At 50.4% G+C, this 24,381-nt stretch overlaps 1 protein-coding gene across 1 annotated transcript in view; it reads right to left on the bottom strand.

The window, feature by feature from the left end:
* ATCAY (ATCAY kinesin light chain interacting caytaxin) overlaps nucleotides 1-24,381 on the bottom strand; it is a 47,111-nt gene that overhangs the window by 4,308 nt on the left and 18,422 nt on the right. The window contains exons 3-11 of the mRNA XM_054465682.2: nucleotides 21,174-21,232; nucleotides 17,172-17,393; nucleotides 14,932-15,117; nucleotides 14,481-14,583; nucleotides 12,934-13,065; nucleotides 11,671-11,757; nucleotides 6,841-6,939; nucleotides 2,899-2,934; nucleotides 1,807-1,878 (exon numbers count right to left, since the gene is read on the bottom strand). Of these exons, the coding sequence (XP_054321657.1) occupies nucleotides 1,807-1,878; nucleotides 2,899-2,934; nucleotides 6,841-6,939; nucleotides 11,671-11,757; nucleotides 12,934-13,065; nucleotides 14,481-14,583; nucleotides 14,932-15,117; nucleotides 17,172-17,393; nucleotides 21,174-21,232 (996 nt within the window). The remainder of the gene's footprint in view (nucleotides 1-1,806; nucleotides 1,879-2,898; nucleotides 2,935-6,840; nucleotides 6,940-11,670; nucleotides 11,758-12,933; nucleotides 13,066-14,480; nucleotides 14,584-14,931; nucleotides 15,118-17,171; nucleotides 17,394-21,173; nucleotides 21,233-24,381) is intronic.

Raw genomic sequence — 24,381 nt, 5'->3', positions numbered from 1 at the left:
TTTATTTATTTATTAGTATTATTTTTAAGATACAGGGTCTTGGCTGGGTGCAGTGGCTCATGCCTGTAATCCCAGCACTTTGGGAGGCTGAGGTGGGTGGATCACTTGAGGTCAGGAGTTCGAGTCCAGCCTGGCCAACATGGTAAAACCCTGTCTCTACTAAAAATATAAAAATTAGCCAGGTGTGGTGGTGGGTGCCTGTAATCCCAGCTACTCGGGAGGCTGAGGCAGGAGAATCTCTTGAACCCGGGAGGCGGAGGTTGCAGTGAGCCGAGATCGCACCATTGCACTCCAGCCCCTGGGCAACAAGAGTGAAAAATCTGTCTTAAAAAAAAAAAAAAGATACAGGGTCTTGTTATGTTGCCCAGGCTGGAGGGCAGTGGTGCAATTATGGCTCACTGCAGCTTCCAGCTCCAGGCTCAAGTGATCCTCCCACCTCAGCCTCCCAAGTAGCTGGGACTACAAGGTATACACCATCATGCCTGGCTAATTTTGAAACTTTTTGTAGAGATGGAGTCTCAATATGTTGCCCAAGCTGGTCTCGAACTCCTGGCCTCAAATGGTCCTCCTGCTTTGGCCTCCCAAAGTGCTGGGATTATAGGCATGAGCCACAGTGCCCATTCTTGGGCATTTTCTACCTGTTCATGGAGGCTGTAAGCCCTATGAGGACCGACACTGCTGCATCTGGTACAAAACAGATGTCAGTATGCATCTGCTGCGTAACAAATGAGCCCAAACAGGCAGTTTTGAGGAAATTGGCCAAGGCCCTTCAGTAACACAAAATGAAGCCAATGATGTTGCTCAGGGTCTGCTGGATTTGGGGAGTCTGAATCTACCTGCTGGGACCTGGACAAAGGTCACCTTTCATCATTATGATAACATTGAGATTGCGATAATATGAGAACATCATGATAACTTTTTTTTTTTTTTTTTGAAACAGGGTCTTGCTCTGTTGCCCAGGCTGGAGTGCAGTCATAGCTTGCTGTAGCCTTGACCTCCTGGGCTCCAGCCATCTGCCTGCCTCACCCTTCTGAGTAGCTGGACTAGAGGTGTACATCACCACACCTGGATGATATTTATTTATTTATTTATTTTTGAGACGGAATCTCATTCTGTCGGCAGGCTGGAGTGCAGTGGTGTGATCTCGGCTCACCGCAACCTCTGCCTCCCGGGTTCAAGTGATTCTCCTGCCTCAGCCTCCCAAGCAGCTGGGACTACAGGCACGAGCCACCACGCCCAGCTAATTTTTATATTTTTAGAAGACATGGTGTTTCACCACATTGGCCAGGCTGGTCTCGATCTCTTGGCCTTGTGATCCGCCCAACTCGGCCTCCCAAAGTACTGGGATTACAGGCGTGAGCCACCACGCCTGGCTGATAATTTTTATTTTTATTTTTATTTTATTTATTTATTTTTTTTTTGAGATGGAGTCTCACTTTGTCGCCGAGTACTATCTCGGCTCACTGCAACTTCTGCCTCCTGGGTTCAAGCGAATCTCCTGCCTTAGCCTCCCAAGTAGCTGGGATTACAGATGTGCGCCACCATGTCCGGCTAATTTTTGTATTTTTAGTAGAGATGAGGTTTCACCATGCTGGCCAGGCTGGTCTCGAACTCCTGACCTCATGTGATCTGCCCACCTCGGCCTCCCAAAGTGCTGGGATTACAGGTGTGAGCCACCACGGCCGGCCACTTAGTTCCATTTTCTGTCCCTGAACAAGGACCCATCTTCCGCTCTAGCCTCCCCCAAGGGACTAGGCAGCCTCCCGTGACTGTCAGCTCTCTGCCCATGGTCCCCTGCACATCTACCTGTTTTCCACTGGTGCCACCTCTGGCTTCTCTTCAGACCTGGGCAGCACAAACTCTGGCTGGGGCCTCGTGCTGTGGACAGAGAGAACGAGGTGACAAGGGTGACTAGCCCGGCCAGGCCAAGGGGCGGGCTCTTGGCTAGTACTGGCCTCTCTGGTTTTCCTGTCCCTGGGACCTGTTTTCCAAACCAGTGAGACGTTCCCTCCCTTTGCTATTTGAGAAAACTTCTGGGACCAAGACTCTGTCTTATTTGCCTCTGTTTCCCTCAAAGCTGGCATTGGACCTGGCATGATAAAGGCTGTTTTTTTTTTTTTTTTTTTTTTGAGACAGGGTCTTGCTCTGTTGCCCAGGCTGGAGTGCAATGGTACAATCATGGCTCACTGCAGCCTCAACTTCCTGGGCTCAAGCAGTCGTCCCGATTCAGTCTCCCCGCAAGTAGCTGAACTACAGGCGCATGCCACCACACCTGGCTAATTTTTTTTTTTTTGAGACAGAGTCTTGCTCTGTCACCCACACTGGAGTGCAGTGGCATGATCTCGGCTCACTGCAACCTCCGCCTCCCAGGTTCAAGTGATTCTCCTGGCTCAGCCTCCCAAGTAGCTGGGATTACAGTCACGCACCACCATGCCTGGCTAATTTTTGTATTTTTGGTAGAGACGGAGTTACGCCATGTTGCCCAGGCTGTTCTCCAACTCCTGACCTCACACAATCCTCCTGCCTCAGCCTCCCAAAGTGCTGGGATTACAGCCTCCCAAAGTGCTGGGTGAGCCACCGCGCCCGTCTTGATTTTTATGCTTTATGGAGCGTGAAGTCTGTGCTCAACCTTTTTTGCCAAGGGTGTCTCATCTTGCACAATAACCTCCAAGGTGGATGTTAGCTTTTTATTTGCTTAATGTTACCTTGCTCCAATGCAGGAGCCAGTATTTGAACCCAGGTCTGAGTTTAAACTCCTTGCCAGAAGGGCAGCGTCTTGCGCCCTGCACAGCACAATGGTCCCTGCTGCCCGGAAGTCATTGGGTTGCCCTAACTGAGAGTTCAGCTCAGCCCCCCGCTGCCCCGACCCAGCCCCAGCAGAGACCACTCTGCACACACCTCTCCCTCCTGGCCTTCAGCCTTTCCTCTTCGTATCTGAAAGAAAGAAAAAGATGTCAGACACGACCTTCCCTTCCCCTGAGATATACTTTTTGGGGAAATCCCTTTCCTTTTCAAGCAGAGAAACAAGCTCTCTTTTCTTCTTCTTCTTCTTCTTCTTCTTTTTTTTTTTTTTTTTTGAGATGGAGTCTTGCACTGTCGCCCAAGCTGGAGTGCAGTGGTGCGATCTTGGCTCACTGCAACCTCCACTTCCCCAGTTCGAGTGATTCTGCTGCCTCAGCCTCTGGAGTAGCTGGGACTTACAGGCGCCTGCTACCACCCCCAGCTAATTTTTTGTATTTTTAGTAGAGACGGGGTTTCACTATGTTGGCCTGCCTGGTCTCAAACTCCTGACCTCATGATCCACCCACCTCGGCCTCCCAAAGTGCTGGGATTACAGGCATGAGCCACCACACCTGGCCCATAGATGCATTTTTTGATTATAAATGTTTATGTGTTGGCTGAGCACGGTGGCTCACGCCTATAATCCCAGAACTTTGGGAGGCCAAGGCAGGCAGATCACCTGAGCTCAGGAGATTGAGACCATCCTGGCCAACATGGTGAAACCCTATCTCTACTAAAAATACAAAAATTAGCTGGGCATGGTGGCAGGTGCCTGTAATCCCAGCTATTCGGGAGGCTGAGGCACAAGAATCGCTTGAACCTAGAAGCTGGAGGATATGGTGAGCCGAGATTGTGCCATTGCATTCCAGCCTAGGCAACAGAGTGAGACTCTGAAAAAAAAAAAAAAAAAAAAAAACCCCAACAAAACAACCAAAAAAAACAGGCCGGGTGCGGTGGCTCACGCCTGTAATCCCAGCACTTTGGGAGGCTGAGGTGGGCGGATTACCTGAGGTCGGGAGTTTGAGATCAGCCAGGCCAACATGGTGAAATCCCATCTCTACTAAAAATACAAAAAAATTATCTGGGCATGGTGGCGGGCGCCTGTAATCCCAGCTACTCGGGAGGCTGAGGCAGGAGAATTGCTTGAACCCAGGAGGCGGAGCGTGCAGTGAGCCAAGATAGTGCCACTGCACTCCAGCCTGGGTGACAGAGTGAGACTCCATCTCAAAAAAGCAAAACAAAACAAAACAGTATGGTGGTTCCTCAAAAAAACAGAATTATCAGCAATTTCACTTGTGGGTATATACTCATTGGAATTGAAAGTAAGATCTTACAGAGATATTTGTACATCTACGGTCATAGGTGAGTAGCATATAAATAACATGACTATTCACAACAGCCAAAAGGTAGAAACAACCCAATTGTCCATTGATGGACAAATGGATCAACAAAATGTGGTCCACTCACACAATGGAATATTACTCTGCCGTGAAAAGGAAGGACATTCTGACACAGGCTACAACGTGGATGCACCTTGAGGACGTCACGCTCAGTGAGAGACATCAGACACAAAAGGACAAATCCTGTGTGGATCCATTCCTAGGAGGTCCCTAGAGTCGTGAGACTCCCAGAGACAGAAAGTAGGATGGAGGCTGCCAGGGGTTGGGGAGTGGAATGGGGAGTGAGTGTTTCATGGAGACAGAGTTTCAGTTTGGGAAGATGAGAAAGTTCTGGAGAGGGCCGGGTGCGGTGGCTCATGCCTGTAATCCCAGCCCTTTGCGAGGCCAAGCCGGGCAGATCAACTGAGGTCAGGAGTTCAAGACCAGCCTGGCCAACATGGCAAAACCCTGTCTCTACTAAAAATACAAAAATTGGCCAGGTGTGGTGGCTCACGCCTGTAATCCCAGCACTTTGGGAGGCTGAGGCGGGCGGATCACCTGAGGTCGGGAGTTCGAGACCAGCCTGACCAACGTGGAGAAACCCTGTCTCTACTAAAACTACAAAATTAGCCAGGCGTGGTGGCTCATGCGTATAATCCCAGCTACTAGTGAGGCTGAGGCAGGAGAATCGCTTGAACCTGGGAGGCGGAGGTTGTGGTGAGCTGAGATCGCGCTATTGCACTCCAGCCTGGGCAACAAGAGTGAAACTCCGTCCCCCCCAAAAAAAAATTAGCTGGGCATGGTGGCGGGTGCCTTAATCCCAGCTACTGGGGAGGCTGAGGCAGGAGAATCACTTGAACCCAGGAGGTGAAGGTTGCAGTGACCCGAGATTGTGCCGCTGCACTCCAGCCTGGAGCCTGGGCAACAGAGCAAGACTCCATCTCAAAAAAAAAAAAAAAAAAAGTCTGGAGAGGATGGTGGTGATGTCTGCACAAATATGCGAATGCGCTTTTAGAAATGACTAAGATAGGCCGGGCACAGTGGCTCACGCCTGTAATCCAGCACTTTGGGAGGCCGAGGCCAGTAGATCATCTGAGGTCAGGGGTTTGAGACCAGCCTGACGAACATGGAGAAACCCTGTCTCTACTAAAAATACAAAAAAAAAAAAAAAAAAAAAAAAAAAAAATTAGCCGGGCATGGTGGCTCATGCCTGTAATCCCAGCTACTTGGGAGGCTGAGGCAGGAGAATCGCTTGAACCCAGGAGGTGGAGGTTGTGGTGAGCCAAGATGGCGCCATTGCACTCCAGCCTGGGCAACGAGAGTGAAACTCCTTCTCAAAATAAATAAATAAATAAATAAATAAATAAAATAAAATAAAAAAAGGAATGGCTAAGATGGCAAGTTCTATGTTACGTGTATTTCACCACAATAAAAAAATGTATGTTTAAGGAGATTTTTGCAGCATGAACCTAGGGGAGGCATTGATGATGTGACATTCAGTGAAAAAACAACAGGACTAGATGGTGCCCATCCCTTCCCCAAGCTCCGGGTGGTCCCTGAGGGGCTCCAGGAAATAAAATGGGTGGGTTCTAGTTCCTCCCTTCCAAGTCTGCGTTTCCACTCATTGCTGGCTCCTGGCAGCCAGGGGGAGGCGGTGGGGGGCTGTTGGGGGTGACAGGGTTTGACTGTATCTCCACCCAAATCTTTTTTTTTTTGAGACGGAGTTTCACTCTTGTTGCCCAGGCTGGAGTGCAGTGGTGCGATCTCGGCTCACCACAACCTCTGCCTCCTGGGTTCACGAGATTCTCCTGCCTCTGCCCCCTCAGTATCTGGGATTACAGGCATGCGCCACCACACCTGGCTAATTTTTTTATTTTTAGGAGAGACAGGGTTTCACCATCTTGGCCAGGCTAGTCTCGAACTCCTGACCTCAGGTGATCTGGGTGTCTCAGCCTCTCAAAATGCTGAGATTACAGTTCTGGGATTATAGGCGTGAGCCACCTTGCCTGGTCTCTTCACCCAAATCTCATCTTGAATTGTAGCTCCCATAATTCCCTCGTGTTGTGGGAGTGACCTGGTGGGAGGTCACTGAATCATGGGGGCAGGTCTTTCCTGTGCTATTCTCGCGACAGTGAGTAAGTCTCACGAGATCTGATGGTTTTATAAAGGAGAATTTCCCTGCACAAATTTCCTTCTCTTGTCTGCCGCCCCCGGGAGGTGTGCGTTTTGCCTTCCACAATGATTGGGAGGTGTCCCCACCCACATGGAATTGTGAGTCCGTTAGCCTCTTTTTTTTTTTTTTGAGACGGAGTCTCTCTCTGTCACCCAGGCTGGAGTGTGGTGGCGCGATCTCGGCTCACTGCAAGCTCCGCCTCCCGGGTTCACGCCGTTCTCCTGCCTCAGCCTCCTGAGTAGCTGGGACTACAGGCGCCCGCCACCACGCCCAGCTAATTTTTTGTATTTTTAGTAGAGACGGGGTTTCACCGTGTTAGCCAGGATGGTCTCCATCCCCTGACCTCGTGATCCGCCCGCCTCGGCCTCCCAAAGTGCTGGGATTACAGCGTGAGCCACCGCGCCCGGCCCCTTAAACCTCTTTTGTAAATTGCCGTGTCTCAGGTATGTCTTTATCAGCAGCACGAAAACAGACTAATACGGCGGGGTGGACTGTGGGGCCACTCACTGCAGGACGCAGTCTGGGATCTGGACGTGTTCCATAGGGATGAGTTGCTCCAGGTCTTCCAAGCTGTGCACATACTGGATCTTGTTGATGAACTTGACGCTGGCAGGGGGAGAAGGAGGGAGAGGTCTGAAATGCAACCCGTGGGGTGGGGGTTACCTAGGTCCAGACAGAGCCATGGCGACAGGAATGCCCACAGGACCCCACTCCAGGATGCCCCAGTGCAGACGACGACACCTCCCTCCCGCCCGATGACAGCCTTAATTCTCCTGCACCCCATGCATGGAGTGGAGACCCCGGGTCTGCGCCGAGGCCCTTGCAAGCAGGGCCATGCACCTGACATGGGTCCCTGCAATGAGGATGTTGTTGGAAGAAGTCAGGAGGCGGGGAGATTGTCTCAGGCTCTACAGGCTGTTTTCCCATCATCTCTAAAAGTTGCTCGTCTGTGTTAATTTTTCCCAAGAATGTTTCTCTCCATGTCACCGCACAGGATGGCACAGCCAACACTCAGTTGGGCACAAGAAGGGGGCACACAGGGCTGCCGATTGATTGTCTGTTATTGTTATTATTATTGTTTTTTGAGACAGAGTCTCCCTCTGTCGCCCAGGCTGGAGTGCAGTGGTGCGATCTCGGCTCACTGCAAGCTCCGCCTCCCTGGTTAAAGCGATTTTCCCTGCCTCAGCCTCCCGAGTAGCTGGGACTGCAGGCATGCACTACCACTCTCGGCTAATTTTGTATTTTTAGTGGAGATGGGGTTTCATCATATTGGCCAGGCTGGTCTCCAACTCCTGACCTCACGTGATCTGCCTGCCTCTACCTCCCAAAGTGCTGGGATTACAGTCATGAGCCACCCCGCCTGGCGCGATTCTCTGTTCCTTAGGAATGAATGTTTAGGGATGAATGGTTCCTTCCTGTCCAACCCTGAATTCTGGCCATCTGGTATCATGTGGTGTTACATCACCAGCACATCGTGGTATTTTTTTTAGAGACAGAGTCTCACTCTGTCACCCAGGCTGGAGTGCAGTGGTGTAATCATGGCTCACTGCAGCCTCGACCTCCTGGGCTCAAGTGATCCTCCTCCCTCAGCCTCTGAGTAGCTGGGATCACAGGTGTGCGCCACCAGGCCTGGCTAATTAAAAAAAAATTTTTTTTTTTGTAGAGATGGAGGTCTCACTATGTTGCCCAGACTGTTGTTCTTCAACTCCTGGCCTCAAGCAATCCTCCTGCCTCAGCCTCTCAAAGTGCTGGGATTAGAAGTGTGAGCCACCATGCCCGGTGTTTCATGTATATTTTTAGAGGTTAAACATTCGGCTTGAGCTTTCTGGCATCCAATGTCAAGAGACACGTATGATGAATGATATAGTTTAGTGTATCCATCAGGGGAAAAAAAAATAGTTGCTTAGCAGAGGGTCAGTGGTAACTGACTAGGAAACTGTAGAGATATTTTCCCCCGGCTAGTCATGAAGTGGCCACTGTGTATGGAATGAGTAACATCTCCAGCCGCTTTTGTGCAGTCTGAATTCATTTTCATCATTTAAAGAAACCAATTATATATATATATATATACACACACATATATATTTATATATATTCACATATATATTCATATATATTCACATATATATTTTTATATATATTCATATATGTATTTATATATATTCATATATATATTTATATATATTCATATATATTTATATGTATTCATATATATTTATATTTATTCATATATATATTTATATATATTCATATATATATATTTATATATATATTTTTTGAGACAGAGTTTCGCTCTGTCGCCCAGGCTGGAGTGCAGTGGCGTGATCTCAGCTCACTGCAACCTCCGCCGCCCGGGTTCAAGCGATTCTCCCTGCTTCAGCCTCCCAAGTAGCTGGGATTACAGGTACCCACCACCACGCCTAGTTAATTTTTGTATTTTTAGTAGAGACGGGGTTTCGCCATGTTGGCCAGGCTGGTCTTGAACTCCTTTTAAGACTGGAAGGTCTTAAAAATTGTGTACAGAGCACAACATCTGTGGCTCCGGAGGCTGGTCTGTAAATACAGCCGTGTGTCACATAATGACAACGTGGTGATACCCCCACACCCATCATTGGAAACCCATATGTGTGTCTCAGCCGGGACAATGTCCTATTCTATGTGTGAATTGAGATTCTGTCCCAAGGCTCTCAAGAGGGAGAATCTCAGTCACATGCTGAATATTTATTATTTATTTATTTATTTATTTATTTTTGAGACAGAGTCTCATCCTGTCGCCCAGGCTGGAGGGCAATGGTGCAGTCTCAGCTCACTACAGCCTCCGCCTGCAGGGTTCAAGCGATTCTCCTGCTTCAGCCTCCCGAGTAGCTGGGATTACAGGTGTGCGCCACCATGCCTGGCTGATTTTTGTATTTTTAGTAGAGACGGGGTTTCACCATATTGGCCAGGCTGGTCTCGAACTCCTGACCTCAGGTGATCCGCCCACCTCTGCCTCCCAAAGTGCTGGGATTACAGGCGTGAGCCACCGTGCCCGGCCACATGCCAAAAGTTTAGATCATCGTGGCACAAATAGAAATTTCCTTTTCATTTATATAATCATGAAACCTCAGGGTTGTGTAGGAGCCCACAATCAGCCTCCAGTCTCCTTGGCTTTTAAATGGGGAAAGCTTATAGCTCCTTCCCCCTTTGTAGAGTCAAAAATTACATCTTCAACATTCTCCATGGGAAAACAAACCAAAAGTGATAGAATTTTATTCTTTTATTGTATTATTTATTTATTTATTTTGGAGATAGAGTCTTGCTCTGTTACCCAGGCTGGAGTGCAATGGCACGATCTCGGCTTACTGCAACCTCCATCTCCCAGGCTCAAGCAATTCTTGTGCCTCAGCCTCCCGGATAGCTAGGACTACAGGTGCGCACCACCACGCCCGGTTAATTTTTGTTATTTTTAGTAGAGATGGGGTTTTGCCGTTTTGGCCAGGCTGGTTTTGAATTCCTGACCTCAAATGATCCACCTGCCTCGGCCTCCCAAAGTGCTGGGATTACAGGCCTGAGTCACCACACCCGGCTGTATTTAAAAAAAATTATTTTTTCACTTTAGGAGGCCAAGGTGGGCGGATCACGAGGTCAGGAGATTGAGACCATCCTGGCTAACACGATGAAACCCCGTCTCTAATAAAAATACAAAAAGTTAGCTGGGCATGGTGGCAGGCGCCTGTAGTCCCAGCTGCTCGGGAGGCTGAGGCAGAATGGCGTGAACCTGGGAGGCGGAGCTTGCAGTGAGCCGAGATCGCGCCACTGCACTCCAGCCTGGGTGACAGAGTAAGACTCCGTCTCAAAAAAAAAAAAAAAATTTTTTTTTTGTAGAGACAAGGTCTTGCTCTGTCACCCAGGCTGGTCTCGAACTTCCGGGCTCAAGCGATCCTCTCATCTCCACCTTCCAAAGTGTTGGGATTACAGGCGTGAGCCATGGCGCCTGGTGAAGAGTGACAGAATTATTGGGTTCGTGCAAGAGTGATTGCAGTTTTTGTAATGAAAAGATGGCAAGAACCGCAATTATTTTTGCACCATCCTAATATCTACATTAAAGGCAAAGGTAATCTATGTTACTGAATTCTGGAATATAGAGGAGCAAATGCAATTCTCTTAGACTGAAATGCGTGTTTACCATTTTGCCTGGTTGATTCATTATTAGCTAAAATGATCCATAATTAGTGTATTCCTCATCTCATTTCGCTAATATGTAAATAAGCCCCTTCAGGGTACTTAGCAGTCCTTGAAAACAGCATGTTTAAAGAGTCTTCCTTGAAAATCGTGCCTGCTGTGAATGTGTCCTGTTGTTCAAGGGAAAGTGAAGCCCTCATCTCTTTTCACTCATCCCAGATTTGTAACTGGGAATGTGAACATTAGGAATCTTTATTCAATTCAGTGTTTTGCATTAGATTAAATTAAATTTGCATGACATTTTATTGGATTTGAATAGGGCATTTAACATGCCTAATTTTATTTCACTTTATCTGTTTTACTCTATGCTTAACATAGTAACTATATATGATATACATTATAGAATATATGTAGTTTTAAATTTTAAATTTGTTATTAATCATATTATTTATGTGTATATATATATATATTTTATTTTTAGAGACAGGGTTTTGATCTGTCTCCCAAGCTGGAGTGCAGCAGAGTGATCGTAGCTCACTGCAGCCTCTAACTCCTGGGCTCAAGTGATCCTCCTGCCTCAGCCTCCTGAGTAGCTGGGACTACAGGCATGTGATGCCATGCATGGCTGATTTTGTTTTGAGACAGGGTCTCACTGTGTCACCCAGGCTGGAGTACAGTGGCTCGATCACGGCTCATTGCAGCCTTGACCTCCTGGGCTCAAGCCATTCTCCCACGTGAGCCTCCCAAGTAGCTGAAACTACAGGTGTGCACCACCACGTCCTGCTAATTTTTGTATTTTTTGTAGAGATGGGGGTTTTGCTATGTTGCTCAGGCTGGCCTCAAACGATCCTCCCACCTCAGCCTTCTGAGTAGCTGGGATTACAGGTGTGAGCCACTGTGCCTGGCTGTGTGCAATTTAAAACTGTTTAAAGCAATATTATGTATTCATCATAGAGAAGCTGGAACATGCACATCAAACACACACATGGATGCACACACACACGGATGCACACACGCACACACGTGCACACACAGATGCACACACAAATGCATGCACACGCACACACACACACACACACACACACACACACACACACACACACACACACACACACACACACACACACACACACACACTCGGGCCACCAGACTCGAGTTGCAGCCTCCCCGTCTCACCTGATGAAAGGGCGAGAGATGGCCAGCACAGTCCGAATGAACCACGAGGGGTGGACGATAATCAAGGACTTCAGGTTTTTCCGCAACCTGTGTGGGGCCGCAAAGGAAGCAAGATGGGCTCCTGGTGCGAGCCCTGGGGAGGGAGGAGCTGAGTGGGACGGGAGAGCCACAAGCAAGCATTCGTCACTCTGCTCATTCCACCTGTGGTCTCCAGGTACCTGTCAAATCCCTGCCCCCATCCAAGACATGGGGGTTCCATAGCAGGATAAAGACACACCCTTTGAGTCCGTGAGACCCTCAGGTGGATGAGGTAGGTAGAGACCCCATGGTGCAGAGCAGGTGAACCAGGTTGGTAGTTATTTGAGCAGCCAAGATTGTATTTTCACCACCTAATGCCCTAGGAGGTACCAGCCTGTCCTTGGAGCCTCCTTCCACTAAACTGGGTGCAAGGATGGATTGGCTGGCTCAATTTTAATGTCACTCTGAGGCTATTTACAATAACTCAGGGGTGGAAGCAACCCATGTCCATCAAGAGATGAATGGAATGGACAAACCAAATGTGGTATGTCCATACGGTGGAATATTATGCAGCCATGAAAAGGAATGAGGCTCCGACACAGGCTACAGTGTGGATGCACCCTGAGGACATCACACTCAGTGAGGAAAGCCAGACACAAAAGGACAAATCCTGTGTGATTCCTAGAGTCCCTAGAGTCATCAGATTCACAAAGACAGAAAGGATGGGGGGTGCCGGAGCCTGGGGAGAAGGAATAGGGAGTGAGTGTTTCATGGGGACAGAGTCTTGCTCTGTTGCCCAGGCTGGAGTACAGTGGCATGATCTCAGCTCACTGCAACCTCCACCTCCTGGGTTCAAGCGATTCTCCTGCCTCAGCTTCCCAAGTAGCTGGGACTACAGGCATGTGCCACCATGCCCAGCTAATTTTTGAATTTTTTTTAGGAGAGATGGGGTTTCACTATATGTTGGCCGGGCTGGTCTTGAACTCCTGACCTCAGGTGATCCACCCACCCTGGCCTCCCAAAGTGCTGGGATTAGAGGTGTGAGCCCCCTTGCCCGGCCTAAAAGTTTTTCTGTAGAGACAGGGTCTTGTTGTGTTGCCCAGGCTGGTCTCAAACTCCTGGGCTCAAGGGACCTTCCCACCTCAGCCTCCCAAAGTGCTGGGATTCCAGGTGTGAGCCACCACGTCTGGCCCCCTGTGTGATTTTCATGCCCCCGCTGTGCTTCCTGAGGCATCCCAACCTCACCTCCGGTCGATCATCTGGTAGCACTTCTTCAGCCAGCCGATTCCAGGCATCCTCCGCCGGGGCGTGGCACCGTTCAGGTACACGATCATGTAGTCCTCAGCCACCAGGAGCTCTAAGCTGCTGATGACGTACCTGCTCACGGGGCACAGAAGGCAGGGACCCAACATGGAGGGGTCCAGGGTCAGGACACCTGCGGTGCCGACCCTGCCTGCCTCCACTCCTGCCCCTGGCTGGGTCAGCCTCACCGGTTCAGGTGTTGTCTGCCGTCCTGGCAGACTGCAGGCTGGGAGCGGACGTGGATGATCCCAGCACACTCCACATGAGTGTCAGCGGGCATCCTCATAGGGCAGTTACCCTTTAATTGAGTTTTTTTTGTTTTTTTTTTTTGAGATGGAGTCTCGATCTGTCGCCCAGGCTGGAGTGCAGTGGCGCGATCTCGGCTCACTGCAAGCTCCGCCTCCCGGGTTCACACCATTCTCCTGCCTCAGCCTCCCGAGTAGCTGGGACTACAGGCACCCGCCACCACACCTGGCTAATTTTTTGTATTTTTAGTACAGACGGGGTTTCACCGTGTTAACCAGGATGGTCTCGATCTCCTGACCTCGTGATCCGCCCGCCTTGGCCTCCCAAAGTGCTGGGATTACAGGCGTGAGCCACCGCGCCCGGCTAGTCTTGTTTTTTTTTTTTTGAGATGGAGTTTCGTTCTTGTCGCCCAGGCTGGAGTGCAGTGGAGCGATCCTGGCTTACTGCAACCTCCGCCTCCTGGGTTCAAGCGATTCTCCTGCCACAGCCTCCCTAGTAGCTGGGATTACAGGCGCCTGCCACCGAGCACAGCTAAGTTGTTGTAGTTTTAGTAGAGGCAGGATTTCACTATGTTGGCCAGGCTGGTCTCTAGGCCTTGCTTTTTTTTTTTTTTTTGAGACAGGGTCTCACTCTGTCACCCAGGCTGGAGTGCAGTGGTGCCATCTCAGAGGGGGAAGAGGAGGAGGAAGGGGAAGAGGATGGGGAGGAGGAGGATGGGGAGGGGGAGGAGAGGGAAGCAGAGGAAGAGGAGGGAAGGAGGAGAAGGAGGAGGAAGGGAGGAGAAAGGGGAGGAAGAGAAAGAGGATGAGATGGAGAAAGGGGAGGAAGAGGAGGAGAAGGAAGAGGAGGGGGGAGGAGGAGGAGAAGGGGGAGGAGGAGGGGGAAGGAGGTGGGGGAGGAGGAAGGGGAGGAGAAGGAGGAGAAGAAAGGGGAGGGGGGAGGAAGAAGGGGAGGAGGAAGAGGAAAGGGAGGAGGAGGAGGACAGTGAGGAGGAGGGGAAGGAGGAGGAAGAGGAGGAGGAGGACGGAGAGGAGGAGGGGGAGGAGAACAGGGTGGCCCAGAAGGAAGGTCACTGTGAGCCTCAGGGCCAGCAGGGACTCAGATCAAGGTCTGTGGCTGCCACGCCCTTCCCTGGTGCCAGGCAGGCTTCGTAGGGCCACAATGCAGTCCTTGCAGCCTGGTGCCCCTGAGGCCAGGGAGGCATCAGAGCTGGCCCGAGGCGGCTCGCCACGGCGGGGACTCACAGGAAGAGGTTCTCCATGATGTAGTGGTAGTCGGGGAGGCTGCTGTCTGGAAGGAAGCAGGCTGCGAAGACGATGATGGCATTGAGGCCTTCGCCATAGTATCCTGAGGAGAGGCAGCCGATTGGCAATGTCAGAGTCCTCTCCCAGCCCTGAGCTGCCTCCCGCGCACCACCCACCACGTCCAGGTGCCCACACGCTCGGGAGGGCATGGCTCTGAGCCACAGCAGCCAGTGACCCCTTAGCCAGTCTCTGCCTTCGATGGGGAGTGACAGCGACCATCAGGGGCCCCCACTGCGCCTGCCTGGCCATACACGCCTTGCCCACAGTCCGTCCACCCCGAGCGAGTTGACGGCTTAACATCCCCGTGCGTCAGAGAGGGGCACTGACGAACCCCCCGTTGCCCAGCTGGCCGGGCTGGAGCCCCAAGGGGGCGCCGAGTGGCGGGTCTCACCTCCGTGGGTGACCACTTTCATGTAAGGCCGGATCATGTGCAGGTCGATACGGTGCTCTTGCTCCCCGATGATCACCGTCCGCCACAGGCGCCCGTTGGCGGCACTGCCGTCCTCCGTCGTGCCGTCCCCAAATAGATCCGCGCTGTCCCCGGGCATGTTCTTGGCAGTGGCCACGGGGGTGTCATCTAGAAGCAGGTGGGGGAGAGTCGCATGGACGCCAGAGTCCACATATCTCCCGCCCTCCCGCTCAGCCGTCCTTCCCCTCTCCCGCCTCCCTTGCTGCCGGGACCCACAAGTCCTTCGCTTCTCCCCACCTAGCTGCCCTGCTAACCCATTTTCCTTTCCTACTCCCCTTTCAAGGCCTGGCTCAAATGCCACCTCCTCCAGGAAGCCTTTCTGGACATTCCCTTTGCTGGCCTCCCAGGGCGCTCTGTTGGTTAAGGACCTGTGTCCTGGAGCTTCTCAGAGCTGGTGAATGCATCTGCTTCATCAAACCACGGGGCACTCGGGACATGCATGCCTGGTTTTTACTCTCCCAGGAGCCTGGCACACAGCAGTCCTCCTGCCTCAGCCTCCCAGATACGTGGGACTAGAGTGGTGCACCACCCCACCCAGCTAATTTTTGTATTTTTGTAGAGATGGGGTTTCAATATGTTGCCCAGACTGGTCTCAAACTCCTGGCCTTAAGCGATCCTCCTGCCCTGGCCTCCCGAAGCTCTGGGATTACAAGAATGAGCCACTACATTCTCCTTAAAAAAATTTTTTTTTTTTTGAGAGAGTATTTTTTCGTCGCCCAGGCTGGAGCGGAGTGGTGCGATCTCGGCTCACTGCAACCTCTGCCTTCAGAGTTCAAGCAATTCTCCTGCCTCAGCCTCCCGAGTAGCTGGGACTACACACGCCACCAAGTCCGGCTAATTTGTGTATTTTTAGTAGAGATGGAGCTTCACCATGTTGGCCAGGCTGGTCTCAAACTCCTGACCTCAGGTGATCTGCCCACCTCAGCCTCCCAAAGTGCTGGGATTACAGGCATGAGCCACCACGCCTGGCCTTTCATGGTCTGTCTTTCTGATGATCTATGTGTGCAGGTAGGGACCAGGAACATCTCTTCTTATCATAGCCCTGCCATATACCCCACGCCTGAATCAGGACTTGCCCTGGAGTAAATGCTCAAAAAGTATTTGTTGCCTACATCGAAGGCAGTTTGTTGGGATCTTGGTTGCCTTTGAGATTCTGATGAAAGCCACATTCTGCAGAAAAATTCACAAGCCCACAAGAAGAATATGCATCAAATTGCAGGGGCAGGCTGGGCGCCGTGGCTCACACCTGTGATCCCAGCGCTTTGGGAGGCCGAGGTGGGTGTATCACTTGAAGTCAGGAGTTTGAGACCAGCCTGGGCAACATGGCAAAACCCCATCTCTACTAAAAATATAAACATTAGCCAGGCGTGGTAGTGCACGCCTGTAATCCCAGCTACTTGGGAGGCTGAGGCAAAAGAATCGCTTGAACCCGGGAGGTGGAGGATGCAGTGAGCTGAGATCACACCACTGCACTCCAGCCTGGGTGACAGAGTGAGACTCTGTCTCAAAAAAAAAAAAAAAACAGTTGCAGGAGTGGATGGACCCTCCTCCTGGCACCCCTCCTATTCTGCTGTCGAACAATAGAATTTATTTCTTCTGTCTAACTGTATGTTGGTACCCATTCACCAACGTCTCTCTTTTTTTTTTTTTGAGACGGAGTCTCGCTCTGCCGCCTAGGCTGGAGTGCAGTGGCGCTATCTCGGCTCACTGCAAGCTCGGCCTCCTGGGTTCACACCATTCTCCTGCCTCAGCCTCCTGAGTAGCTGGGACTTCAGGTGCCTGCCACCATGCCTGGCTAATTTTTTGTATTTTTAGTAGAGACGGGGTTTCACTGTGTTAGCCAGAATGGTCTCGATCTCTTGACCTCGTGATCTGCCCGCCTCAGCCTCCCAAAGTGCTAGGATTACAGGCATGAGCCACTGCGCCCGGCCACCTCTCTCTTATTTAAAAATTTTATTTTTGATACAGGGCCTCACTCTGTTGTCCAGGCTGGAGTGCAGTGGCAGGATCACGTCTCACTGCAGCCTTGATCTCCTGGGTTTAAGGCTAGACAGCTTAGAGCCCCTGCCCCACTTGTGACTCTCTGAGCCTATAGGAATCCAGAGATGGAAAGGTCGGGGGGGTGGTGCTCCAGCAGGCCCCAGAGAGATCCCGAACTTTACCTTCCCACTCCAGTTCGTTGCCATTTCCCAGGAACTCCAGCGAGTCAGTCTCATCGGGGGTCTCGATGTCATCCACGTTAATATCCAGGTCATCAGGGGTATCCAAGAAGTCGTCGGACAGCAGGGACCCCTCACTCTGATCCAGAGAAATGTTGATCTCTGGGGCCACCAGCGTCTTCCTCTTACGATGCGCTCCGTTGAAGTTTAGTGTGTTGGGAGGAGCTGCAGGGAAATGAGAAAAATGGAAAAAATCTTTGCTTTCTCTCTTTTACCTTCTCCCTATTTTCCTACCTGGTGGAAGCTGTTTCATCATACAGGAATGGGGAAGAGAGGGTAGGCTCCCTTCTGTATCCATGCCATTGTCGGGGGTGGGCAGAATTAAGCAGACACCATCCTGACAGGGGTGAATGTTGTAACCGCTGTCCTGTGGGGAAGCCTCAGAGATTAAGGATGGATGCTTGGACATTGGGCAGACATGAGTTCAAAGCCTGATTTTGGGCTGGGTGCGGTGGCTTACGCTTGTAATCCCAGCACTTTGGGAGGCCGAGGCGGGCAGATCACCTGAGGTCAGGAGCTCGAGACCAGCCTGGCCAACATGGCAAAACCCCATCTCTACTAAAAATATAAAAATTAGCTGGGCGTGGTGGTGGGCGCCTGTAATCCCAGCTGCTTGGGAGGCTGAGGCAGGAGAATCACTTGAGCCCAGGAGGCGGAGGTTACAGTGAGCCAAGATCGTACCGTTGTACTCCAGCCTGGGTGACAGAGTGAAACTCTATCTCAACAATAAATAAATAAATAAATAAAGGGGCCGGGCGCGGTGGCTCACGCCTGTAATCCCAGCACTTTGGGAGGCCGAGGCGGGCGGATCACGAAGTCAGGAGATCGAGACCATCCTGGCTAACACAGTGAAACCCTGTCTCTACTAAAAATACAAAAAATTAGCCGGGCGTGGTGGCAGGCGCCTGTAGTCCCAGCTATTCAGGAGGCTGAGGCAGGAAATGGTGTGGACCTGGGAGGCAGAGCTTGCAGTGAGCAGACATGGCGCCACTGCACTCCAGCCTGGGGGACAGAGCGAGACTCCGTCTCAAAAAAAAAAAAAATAAATAAATAAAATAAATAAATAAATAAAGGAGAAGAGACACGTCTCTTGTGCAGACAAATTGTGAAAGCAGCACATCCTCTTCTAGGCTTTCTCTGACTGCCACCCTCCTGTCTCCACTCATGAGGACCCCATAAGGATGCCAGGCCACCTGGATAATATAGGATCCAGGATAGTCTCCTATTTTAATCAGAGTGCTCCAGGGAAACAAATCCAATAGGATGTGTGGGTGTGTGTGTGTATATACATATTTTTTTCCTATATATATGGAAAAAAAAAAGAGAAAGGGAGAAATTTATTTTAAGGAATTAGCTCATGTGATCACAGAGACTGACAAGTCCTCAATCGGCAGGGCAGGCCAGCAGGTCGAATGCCTAGGGAAGAGTTGATGTTGCAAAAGCGTCCGCAGGCAGAATTGTCTCTGCCTGGGGGAACCTCAGTCTTTTTCTCCTAAAACCTTCAACTGATTAGATGAGGCCCACCCACATCACAGACAGCTGCCTGCTTTAATCTAAAGTCCACTAATTTATTTTGTTTTATTTATTTGTTTATTTATGTATTTATTTTTTTGAGGTGGAGTCTCACTCTGTTACCCAGGCTGGAGTACAGTGGCATGATCTCAGCTCACCGCAACCTCCGCCTCCCAGGTTCAAGTGATTCTCCTGCCTCAGCCTCCCAAGTAGCTGGGATTACAGGCATGTGCCACCATGCCTGGCTAATTTTGTTTCTGTTTTTTTTTTTTTTTTTTTAGACGGAGTCTCTCCTTGTCACCCAGGCTGGAGTGCAATGGCACAATCTCAGCTCACTGCAACCTCTGTCTCCTGGGTTCAAGAGATCCTCATGCCTCAGCCTCCCTAGTGGCTGGGATTACAGGCACGTGCCACCATGCCCAGCTAATTTTTTTTTTTTTTTTTTTTTTGTATATTTAGTAGAGACAGGGCTTCACCATGTTGGCCAGGTTGGTCTCAAACTCCTGATCTCGTGATCTGCCCACCTCGGCCTCCCAAAGTGCTGAGATTACAGGCGTGAGCAACTGCGCCGGCCTATTTTTATTTTTTTTTGAGACAGAGTCTCGCTATGTCACCCAGGCTGGAATATAGCAGCACTATCTCGGCTCACTGCAACCTCCACCTCCCAGGTTCAAGTGATTCTGTTGCCTCAGCCTCCTGAGTAGCTGGGATTACAAGTACCTGTCACCACACCCAGCTAATTTTGGAATTTTTTTTTTTTTTTTTTTTTTTTTTTTTTTAGTAGAGACGGGGTTTTGCCATGTTGGCCAGGCTGGTCTCGAACTTCTGACCTCCGGTGATCCACCCGCCTCAGCCTCCCACAGTGCTGGGATTACAGGCACGAGCCACCACATCCAGCCCAAAGTCCTCATTTAAATCTTAAGCTCATCTCAAAAAATACCTTCACAGCTGCATTCTAGAGTAGCATTTGACCAAATACTCAGGTAACCACAGCCTGGCCACATGGACACATACGATTAACCACAACATTGACCTATTTTGAGGTCCTTAATTTAATCCTGTCTGCAAAATCCCTTCTGCAGGGGAAGGGAACATTGACAGGTTCCAGGGTTTCCGATCTGAGTGGGCTAGGGGGCTGGCATCCAGCCGACCACACCTAGGAAGTGGGGTGCTGTTAACACCTCCCTTCCTTGGAAGCAGGGCCCAGATGGGTGGAGAGACTTGCCTTAGGTTACCCTGTGGAGCTCGACAGCACCGAGCAGGCCCCACATGCAGAGGGCCCCAGATGGCCTGGCCTTCTCTGTGGGACTCTGCACTCTGTGGTCTGGCTCTGGGGTGACCCACCACCCTGAATGTCCCTGGAAAATGGAGAGGAGCTGTTCCCTCTAACCTAGCTCTATGGCACAGTGTGGTGCAGGGGGAGGTGTTGGGTTGGGCAGGGCTCTTGTTGCTGTGTGACCTCAGAGATATGGATGTCCCTCTCTGGTCAGTGTCTCTCCCCTGGAGGGAGGGCACTGTGATGAGTTGCATGGCAGAGATGCAGGCATAGCAGGGGCCCCAGGAGGGCTCAGCGAGGAGACGCCAGTGAGAACACAGGGTTCAGGGCAGCTCCTCTGGCCGCCCAGGACTCCCCTCCCGTCCCCGGGATCTGGGGCTTTAGAGCCTGATACGTTATGATTTTTTTCTTCTGCTAAAGAAAAAACATGCCAGGCGTGGTGGCTCACGCCCGTAATCCCAGCACTTTGGGAGGCTGAGGCAGGAAGATGGCTTGAGCCCAGGAGTTCAAGAGCAGCCTGGGCAACATAGCTAGATCCCGTTTCTACAAAAACTACCAAAATTAGCCAGCCATGGTGGTGTGCACCTGTAGTCCCAGGTACTCAGAAGGCTGAGGCAGGAGGATCTCTTGAGCCCTGGAGGTTGAGGCTGCAGTGAGCCATGATCACGCCACTGCACTCCAGCCTGGATGACAGAGTGTGACCCGGTCTCCCAAAAAGTGTATATATTTGGGTCCAATATAATGTATTATACATTAAAATGTATATGTTTAGAGCTCTAGATAGCAGGGCCTCCCAGGGCGCCCTTGGCTGTGCTGACTTCGTGCCTCCAGGGCACTTGGTATCACCTCATTTAATCCTTACATGCCCGCTCTGCGAGAAGCTCACTACCTACATTTAGTAGATGAGGCATTGGAGGCACAGAGAGGCTGAGTGACTAGCAAAGGGACACACAGCAACACGGCATGCTGGCTTCATGACAGCGCCATCATCCACTGTGTCTCTCACCCACCACGGCCACTTCCACTGTAGACCCCAGGACAGAACATTCTACCCACGGTGTGTGTCCTCTGACATTTCTACAGTTACAGCCCCAGGCAGGGCTGAAACCCGGAAACACTCAGCCTGTTTCCGCCCTTCTGTGGACGTGGAAACTTACAGGATGTGTCTTCCACCGGGCTGCCAAGCAATTCCACCCCCGTCTCTTCTGGGAGCGGCCTGCGGACCCATCCAGGAACGGGCATCAGTCACCAGGCACCAGAGATTCAGGCAGAGGACAATGGAGTGGCCCAGACAGGTCCAGCCAAGCGAGTCAGACAAGAACAAAAGCAAAACACATTTAGTTCTGGAGAATCACTGGACCTAAATATATACATTTTTTTTGGAGACAGAGCCTCACTCTATCGCCCAGGCTGGAGTGCAGTGGCGTGATCATGGCTCACTGCAGCCTCAACCTCCTGGGCTCAAGAGATCCTCCTGCCTCAGCCTCCTGAGTAGCTGGGACTACAGTTGCACACCACCACGGCTGGTTAATTTTTGTAGTTTTTTGTAGAGATGGGGTCTCGCTATGTTGCACGGGCTGCTCTTGAACTCCTGGGCTCGAGCCATCTGCCCAACTTGGCCTCCCAAGGTGTTGGGATTACGGGCGTGAGCCACCAGAAGCACACGTTTTTTCTTTTTCTTTTCTTTTTTCTTTTGAGACAGAGTCTCGCTCTGTTGCCCAGGCTGAAGTGCAATGGCGCGATCTCGGCTCACTGCAACCTCCGCCTCCCGGGTTCAAGCAATTCTTCTGCCTCAGCCTCCCAAGTAGCTGGGACTACAGGTGCCCGCTACCATGCCCGGCTAATTTTTGTATTTTTAGTAGAGACGGGGTTTCACCATATTGGCCAGGCTGGTCTGGAACTCCTGACCTTGTGATCTGCCCACCTCGGCCTCTCAATGTGCTGGGATTACAGGCGTGAGCCACCGTGCCCGGCCAGCATGTTTTTTCTTTAGCAGAGGAAGAAAATTATAATGCATCAGGGCTGAAGGGGCTTCTTTTAGATCATCGAATTAATATTAAGCCTTTTGGAGATTTTTGGATGGCTTGAGGGGAATGAAGGTTTTTGCCCAGCATCATATGACTTCAAAAACTTTGAAATATGTTAATAAGCTGCATTCTCTCTAGGGCGACCCTGCGGGATTTGGTCTCTGATGAGTTGTTGACTCTCAAATGCAGCAAAAGTATTAAAAATAAATAAATAAATAAAAAACCCCCCAAAACCTGAGTCAGCCAGAAGAGATATCTATGTCAATGCTGGAAAAGTTTGTGCAACCAAATAAATAATGAAATATTGAATTATAACCCAGGATATAAAATAAATGTCTGTGAGTCCATACGGATATAAATAAGTCACTGAACAAATAAACAGGAGAGAAGAGACACATTTCTTGTGCAGAAGAATTGGAAATAGTTTATGTACAGGTCTGCCCTCAAGAAGATGAAGGATAGGCCGGGTGCGGTGCCTCATGCCTGTAATCCCAGCACTTTGGGAGGCCGAGGCGGGCGGATCACGAAGTCAGGAGATCGAGACCATCCTGGCTAACATGGTGAAATCCTGTCTCTACTAAAAATACAAAAAAATTAGCAGGGTGTGTTGGCGGGCGCCTGTAGTCCCAGCTACTCGGGAGGCTGAGGCAGGAGAATGGCGTGAACCTGGGAGGCGGAGCTTGCAGTGAGCCGAGATCGCACCACTGCACTCCAGCCTGGGCAATAGAGTGAGACTCCATCTCAAAAAAAAAAAAAAAAAAGAAAAAAAAAAGAAGATGAAGGATAACTCTCTGTAGGCTGTGCGTAGTGATGTCATTCCAAAAAATACAGGATGGGCTGGGCGCAGTGGCTCACACATGTAATCCCAGCACTTTGGGAGGCTGAGGCAGGAGGATCACTTGAGCTCAGGAGTTCAAGACCAGCCTGGACAACATGGTGAAACCCCGTCTCTACTAAAAATACAAAAATTAGCCAGGGGTGGTGGAGGACACCTGTAATCCCAGCTACTCAGGAGGCTGAGGCAGGAGAATCGCTTGAACCCGGGAGGCAGAGGTTGCAGTGAGCCGAGATCGTGCCACTGCACTCCAGCCTGGGTGACAGAGCAAGACTCCGTCTCAAAACAAACAAACAAACAAAACTATCAAGGGCATCAAAACAAGAAAGACAGGGAGACTGCCACAGTCCAGAGGAGTGTCAGGAGATGTGATAACTAAATGTCATCTGGGATCCTGGATGGGGTTGTGGGGCAGAAGGAAAAGGACATTAGGCCAGCCTGGGCAACATGACGTAACTCTGTCTCTACAAAAAATACAAAGATTAGCTGGATGTGGTGGTGCCTGTAGTCCCACCTACTCTGGAGGCTGAGGTGGGAGGACTGCTTGAACCTAGGAGGTGGGGGCTGCAGTGAGGTATGATTGCACCACTGCACTCCAGCCTGGATGACAGAGTGAGACCCCATCTCTTAAAAAAAAAAAGAGAGAAAAGAAAAAAAAAAGATGACGTTAGGAAAAACTTTGAAAATCTAAAAAAGCGTGGACTTTGGTAACTAATAACCAACATTGTTATTGATCAATGTTGGTTATCAATAACCAATAGTATCAATATTGATTCATCAATTGTGACAAATATAAAATATACACAGCTAATATAAGATGTTAATTATGGGAGAAACTAGGTGCCTAATGTACAGGAATTCTCTGTACTAACTTTGCAACTTTTTCTTTTTTTTTGAGACGGAAATGCTGGGATTACAGCATGAGCCACCGCACCCAGCCCCAGATCACTTCTTGAAGCCACAGACTGTGCTGCCCGAGTTTGACCCAGGAGCTCTGGTTCCTTGGCTACCCTGGGAAATATTCCATTCCGGGCAGAACATTTTGCACGGGGCTGCCAGAGGTCCTAGCAGCAGGGTGTGCTGACTCAGAAAAGCCAGGCTACAGCTTAATTCATCTCTGTAACTCAGCATGCCTGGCTCAGCTGCAAGGCAAGCTGTTTAGACAGGAAGGGCGGTGGAATGCATGTTCCTTTCCTTTAAAAAAACGACTTATTGGCCGGGCGTGGTGGCTCATGCCTGTAATCCTGGCACTTAGGGAGGCCGAGGTGGGCAGATCACCTGAGGTCAGGAGTTCAAGACTAGCCTGGCCAAAATGGTGAAACCCAGTCTCTACTAAAAAATACAAAAATTATCTGGGCGTAGTGGTGTGTGCTTGCAGTCTCAGCTACTGGGGAGGCTGAGGCAAGAGAATCACTTGAACCCTGGAGGCAGAGGTTGCGGTGAGCCAAGATCACGCCATTGCACTCCAGCCTGGGCAACAAAGTGAGACTCTGTCTCAAAAAA

The sequence above is a fragment of the Pongo pygmaeus genome, chromosome 20 (assembly GCF_028885625.2).
Source record: "Pongo pygmaeus isolate AG05252 chromosome 20, NHGRI_mPonPyg2-v2.0_pri, whole genome shotgun sequence".
In the NCBI taxonomy this organism is placed as follows: domain Eukaryota; kingdom Metazoa; phylum Chordata; class Mammalia; order Primates; family Hominidae; genus Pongo; species Pongo pygmaeus.
The sequence above is the reverse complement of the archived record's forward strand: the minus strand, read 5'-3'. Positions and strand labels throughout refer to the sequence as shown.